The sequence below is a fragment of the Amphimedon queenslandica genome, unplaced genomic scaffold (genome assembly GCF_000090795.2).
Source record: "Amphimedon queenslandica unplaced genomic scaffold, v1.1 AMPQUscaffold_12573, whole genome shotgun sequence".
NCBI lineage: Eukaryota > Metazoa > Porifera > Demospongiae > Haplosclerida > Niphatidae > Amphimedon > Amphimedon queenslandica.
In genome coordinates, this window is record NW_003547190.1 from 5,974 (window position 1) to 11,363 (window position 5,390).

The window sequence follows — 5,390 nt, forward strand, 5'->3', positions numbered from 1 at the left end:
TAGTCTTTTGCAGCCTGCAGGTTCATGCAGTGGTGTAGGATATCTTCTCACACCAGTTTGCAAGTACTCTCTTGTTTCTTTACTTTTTCCCATTTTTAATCCTACTGCTTTTCCATTTTTAATGTTTTTTATTTACTTGTTTCCATTCTTTTTTCTTAAATTAAGAAATTACATTTTGTTTTGATTCTGTGGTTAGGTTAATCATATTCATGCTAATCACGTGCGCATAAATTAAAATGGCGTCAAACCACAAACCCACGCGGTGTCTGCAGCTGGATTTTGACTTCCATTTTGTTCTCTCCTTGCTTCTTTTTGAATCCACCTTTGTGGTCCTTGACCCAAGCACAGAGGAATGATGTAAAAGCCAACTGGAGCGGTTCTCTGGCTTAAAAGATTAGAGGGCCCATAGAAGAAGATGAAAGAAGAAAAAGTCTGAAGAATTTTGCAGAAATTTGAATTTGGGCCTATTCTTTAAAAAGCTCTCGCTACATTACAGTCCACTTTAAAGGTACCAGGAGAATTGCTCAGTGAAGGAGAGCTCATCTAAGCCATTTATAAGGCTGTACAACGTAAGATAAAAGAGTTAATAAGTGTTTGAAAATCATAAAAACGGTCGCCATCTTGAAAAACCAACCTCAATCCTACATATACACGCCCAAGAGTTGGAACATGGACCAGTCCTGATACAGGCCTGAATCATTACTGATGATCGAGCCTGGACCGTGGATTTGGGGCAATGTCCTGATCCGATATTGACGAATCAGCCACGATTTATGCTGGTGCAAGACCTGATCCGACAACGATAACGATATTCATTAAGCCTCATTATGACGTACTTCCTGTTATGCTTAATTAATACTTAATTATTATTCATTATTAATTTAAAATGATTTGGAATTATTATTAAAACCAAAAAAAGATTATAATTGTTTTCTTCATCATAGTCTACCAATGTTCCACAAGTAAGACACTTCATGTTTTGTAACTTAAGACACCTAAAGAGCCATAAATTAAGAAGGCATTAAAATAATAAACTTACATTACTGAGAAATTAATTTCCCAAAATCTCCCAACATTAATGAACTCTGGGGTTCCATGTAGTGAAGCAGATCTTTCAAAGGTATCTTGTAACACATAGTCCTACAAAGCTTAGATCCATAACATAACTATAATGAGGCATAAATTCTACATAAGCAAAGGAACTACATACCTTCCTTAACCAGCATGATGAAGGCAGGTTCACAAAAAAATTCAATGCTATTTGAAGTGAACTATAATGACAAATGATGATAATAAATTAAAACACTATGATTAAACTGACCTTAACAAGAGCTTTAAACAAGAAAGTTTCAGTTCATCACAACCTGAATAATGAATTTAGCTTTTCACATGAAATTAAACAAACCTAAGATATTCTTGTCTTGAAACTTAGTGAGATAAGGTAACTATACAATGTATACTAGTGGCCTTGCTAAATTAATAAATTAATATGAATTAAAGGAGCACCTACTATACTAATATTTCCAGAATAATCTTCCGTATCAAAAATTCTAAGGAAAAGTAACAATTACACACATAATCAATAAACTATTTTACCACACTTGTGACTATCATTCATAAGTCTCTCAGTACAATATCTTCATCATCATGATCACTAATACATTCACCCTAATTAAAAACATAGTTACAATCACATGTAGTGAACCATTTTTACGCCTGATTTCTCATCGTCTTCACTAGTGTCATGATTATTGCAGAAAGGTCTTCTGGCTCTGTTTCAATGTTTGGCTCAATACTAGAAAGTTAACGGAGAATCCATAATGAAAGGTATGTACTTCTAATTATAGTCAATTAAACTGAAGTCATTAATCTCAAAATAATAATTAGCCTAAATTTATTATAAGTTTGTTCATGCAGTTTATACCCCTTTGATAATTCCTCATAAACCCAGGTCTCTACTTTTGTATCATAGAGATTTTGTAGGCAAGATGTGGTAAACTTTAATTGGAAGTTGTCAGTCGTTTTATTTTCCAGTCATGTATCTGCTCAATTAATTTATTTAGCTTGATTGTGTATCTACATGTGCCTACTTTTTACTCAAAATATCGTGTATCCTACTCATGTTTAAGTAACAAATGGTTCAAAATAGCCTAAAAATAGTATAACATTTAATGTAGTCCACGGTACTCACATAACATCCAGTGATTTAGCCCTAGTGTGTACAGCCAACGAGATTTCTCTTAAAGAGTCAGATTAAGATGATTTTCTTTAACAAAACATGTCAGGTAGTCCACTCGGGGCTGCCATCTTGAAAAGCATCGATCTGATCCAGTACTGATATACAGCCTGGACCAGTGCTGACGAACAGACATTACTGTATCAGCTATGACTACATCGGGACTGAAATAGATACTGGTCCAGGCCAGAGCAACAGCCTCGATTCAGCAGTGATGGCCGTCGATGCTGGACCGTTATAGAATCAAACCTGGTCCAGGCCTGATACCCATCATTCACGGATCATGCATGGTAACTCTTGGGTGTGTACTATAGGCTATCGCCTATAATACCGCCTATATAATACACAGTTCATGCAAGATGATGGCTAGAAGGCAAATACTTTTTACTAAAGGAGATGTAGACAGAATGAGAGCGGAGAACAGGAGGAAAGAGGTAGAGAGGACTGAGCAGCTCAAAATGGTGGCACAAGACAAACTAATGCGGGCCAACATGGCCTCCGAGGAGAAAGTGGAAAAGAAGATCCTAGCTAGAATGTAAAAAGCTATTTGTAACTGTGTAGTGTATGCTTAATGGTGCCTTTTAGATTGCAGCAAGAGGCCACGGAGAAAGAAACAGACGAGAAGATAGCAGCATCCATTAGAGAGAAAAAGTTAAGAGAACAGCAACTGGAGCAAGAGAAAATAATAGCTGAAGTATGAACAACTACAAATACTACACATTCTGAAAAGACTGACATAGACTCTACACTATTATTGCAGTACTCTATGTAATGGCTTTCTCCCTCAATCTCCTCCTTTCTCCACCCCATTTTACTTCTCCCTCCTTCTCTCCCTCTTTAGGAGTGACAAAAGATTAAACTTGAATCCCAAAGAGATGAGAGACTTCGTCAACAAATCAGAGACAACAGGTAAATAGCACTGGGTCATTATTTTGGTACGTAAAACTAAAAGTATACCAGTTTTAAAAACATGTGGCCGAAGTTGCCTCCCCCCCTCTGTTATCCAATGTGACACATATTGATGCCCTTATGCTGTGTAAATGTAGTTTGAGCTGATTCTGGCTGAAACTTGTAAGCCCAACAGGCATTGAAGTACATTTACATCTTTTGTAAATTAATATGGCATCATATTATTATTATTGATAGTCAGGAGTTGAGAGAGTTAGAGTCAAAGTTATGTGCTGGATACATGAACAAGGAAAGAGCAGCTCAACTTTAATTGGAACCAAAAGGTATTATGCACAACTGGAGAATGCAACTCTGTCTCTTTGTATAATCACCCCAAATTTTTATTACATTTTCTGATGCATATTGATGTACTTATGCTGTGTAGAAAGTTTGAGCTGATTCCGACTTCAATTTTTCGAGTTACGGCCATTTTAAGAAAATGCCAAAAATCTGAAAAATACCCAAGGCTATTCCATGTTTTTTTCCAAAAAATGGCCAAAAAAATCACACCAAATTTTTATGACATTTTCTGATACATATTGATGTCCTTATGCTGTGTAGAAAGTTTGAGCTGATTCTGACTTAAATTTTTCAAGTTATGGCTGTTTGAAGAAAGTGCCAAAATTCTGAAAAATACCCAAGGCTATAGCCCATGGTTTTTTCCGAAAAATGGCTCCAAAATTACTCCAAATTTTTATTGAATTTTCTGATACATATTGATGTCCTTATGCTGTATAGAAAGTTTGAGCTGATTCCGACTTCAATTTTTGGAGTTACGGCCATTTTAAGAAAACGCTAAAATTCTGAAAAATACCCAAGGCTATACCTCATGGTTTTTTTCCGAAAAATGGCTCCAAAATTACCCTAAATTTTTATTGCATTTTCTGATGCATATTGACGTACTTATGCTGTGTAGAAAGTTCTAGCTGATTCCAACTTCAATTTTTCAAGTTACAGCCATTTTTTAAAAATGCTAAAATTCTGAAAAATACCCAAGGCTATAGCCCATGGTTTTTCCGAAAAATGGCTCCAAAATCACCCCAAATTTATATTACATTTTCTGATACATTTTGATGTCCTTATGATGTATAGAAAGCTTGAGTCAATTCCGACTTCAATTTTTTCAGTTACGGCCATTTTAAGAAAATGCCCAAATTCTAAATAATACCCAAGGTTATATATAGCCCATGGTTTTTCTTTCCAAAAAATGACTCCGAAATTACCCCAAATTTTGTTACATTTTTGATACATATTGATGTCCTAATACTACAGTATGTCAAAAGTTTGAGCTAATTCTGACTTCAATTTTTCAAGTTAAGGCCATTTAAAATTTTTAAGAAAATAGTTTTTCTCCATAAATGGTTTTATAGTACAAAAATGTTTTTTTCCCCAAAGTAATGCCTCTAAAATGACACCCAATTTTTGATACACATTGATGTTACATTTTTTTTCCTCTTCTTTAAGATATGAAAGTCATTCTGGTGGCGAGAGAGAGATTCAGCGAACAATGCTGGAGCTGTTGAACCAGCTTGACGGGTTCGACTCAAGAGGTGATGTGAAAGTCATAATGGCTACCAATAGGATTGAGACTCTTGACCCCAGCCTCATTAGACCAGGTTATTAATTACTACACACATACTGTATACCATCTTAAGTCATCTATTAATCAACTGGACTAACGATTGTAGTGAATTTAGTAGCAATGGATCTTTAAAAGGCTACACGTAAGTCTGAAATTAAAGTAAATACTACACTGTATTTGTGGCATCAAGTTATGACAGGAGGCCAGAGTACATTTGCAAAGGAACTTTACTTGCTGTTCATATTTTAGGCCAGATATATTTATTTGGTACTGCTTTTAATACAAACCCAATGCATCAAAATTTATATTTTGGATTATCAAAGCCACACCCATTATTTAACCACACCCATTAGGTCGTATTGATAGAAAGATTGAGTTTCCTCTACCTAACGAGAAGACAAAGAGACGAATATTCCAGATACACACGAGCAAGATGACACTAGCTGATGATGTAGACCTTGAGGAGTATATAATGGCTAAGGATGACCTCTCTGGTGCAGACATTAAGGTGAGGATTGATTACAGTACATGTACTTGTGATCTTGTAATTGCAGTAGATATAATTCTTGTTGGCTAATGATGTTATGATTATGTGTATATTAAGATTCACACCTCATCATAACA

General features: G+C 35.4%; 2 protein-coding genes and 1 long non-coding RNA gene across 16 annotated transcripts; 2 read left to right on the forward strand and 1 right to left on the reverse strand.

Annotated features, from left to right (window-relative positions):
• Positions 1–873: 873 nt before the first annotated feature.
• LOC105314750 (uncharacterized) lies at positions 874–2,544 on the reverse strand. Of its 14 annotated transcripts, none has more exons than XR_002187605.1 (8): positions 2,192–2,544; positions 1,597–1,795; positions 1,511–1,550; positions 1,406–1,467; positions 1,322–1,332; positions 1,211–1,271; positions 1,040–1,166; positions 874–995 (listed from the first exon to the last, which is right to left on the reverse strand). It is a non-coding gene; the product is annotated as an uncharacterized LOC105314750 (long non-coding RNA). The 14 variants fall into 14 exon arrangements; XR_002187599.1 differs by having other exon boundaries at positions 1,322–1,364; XR_002187606.1 differs by lacking the exon at positions 2,192–2,544 and adding exons at positions 1,925–2,042; positions 2,091–2,185 and having other exon boundaries at positions 1,322–1,550; positions 1,597–1,668; positions 1,715–1,795.
• A 53-nt stretch (positions 2,545–2,597) lies between these two features.
• On the forward strand, positions 2,598–3,135 carry LOC100634459 (meiosis-specific nuclear structural protein 1-like). The gene is made up of 2 exons (XM_020003664.1): positions 2,598–2,771; positions 2,822–3,135. Exons 1-2 carry the CDS (start codon positions 2,599–2,601, stop codon positions 2,934–2,936), a joined length of 288 nt encoding a protein of 95 aa, XP_019859223.1. The 5' UTR covers position 2,598; the 3' UTR covers positions 2,937–3,135.
• LOC109580123 (26S protease regulatory subunit 4-like) lies at positions 3,078–5,383 on the forward strand. The gene is made up of 4 exons (XM_020003663.1): positions 3,078–3,145; positions 3,383–3,468; positions 4,649–4,800; positions 5,120–5,383. The coding sequence occupies exons 2-4, from the start codon at positions 3,413–3,415 to the stop codon at positions 5,341–5,343; spliced, it is 432 nt and encodes a 143-aa protein (XP_019859222.1). The 5' UTR covers positions 3,078–3,145; positions 3,383–3,412; the 3' UTR covers positions 5,344–5,383.
• The last annotated feature ends 7 nt before the right edge of the window (positions 5,384–5,390 follow it).

Bases quoted from the DNA above. Each gene is read 5' to 3' on its own strand.
- LOC100634459 (XM_020003664.1), top strand. From the start codon at position 2,599: ATGGCTAGAAGGCAAATACTTTTTACTAAAGGAGATGTAGACAGAATG. The intron at 2,772-2,821 runs GTAAAAAGCTAT...GGTGCCTTTTAG, and splicing joins AAGAAGATCCTAGCTAGAAT to ATTGCAGCAAGAGGCCACGG.
- LOC109580123 (XM_020003663.1), top strand. From the start codon at position 3,413: ATGTGCTGGATACATGAACAAGGAAAGAGCAGCTCAACTTTAATTGGA. The intron at 3,469-4,648 runs GTATTATGCACA...CTCTTCTTTAAG, and splicing joins ACTTTAATTGGAACCAAAAG to ATATGAAAGTCATTCTGGTG. The intron at 4,801-5,119 runs GTTATTAATTAC...CACACCCATTAG, and splicing joins CCCCAGCCTCATTAGACCAG to GTCGTATTGATAGAAAGATT.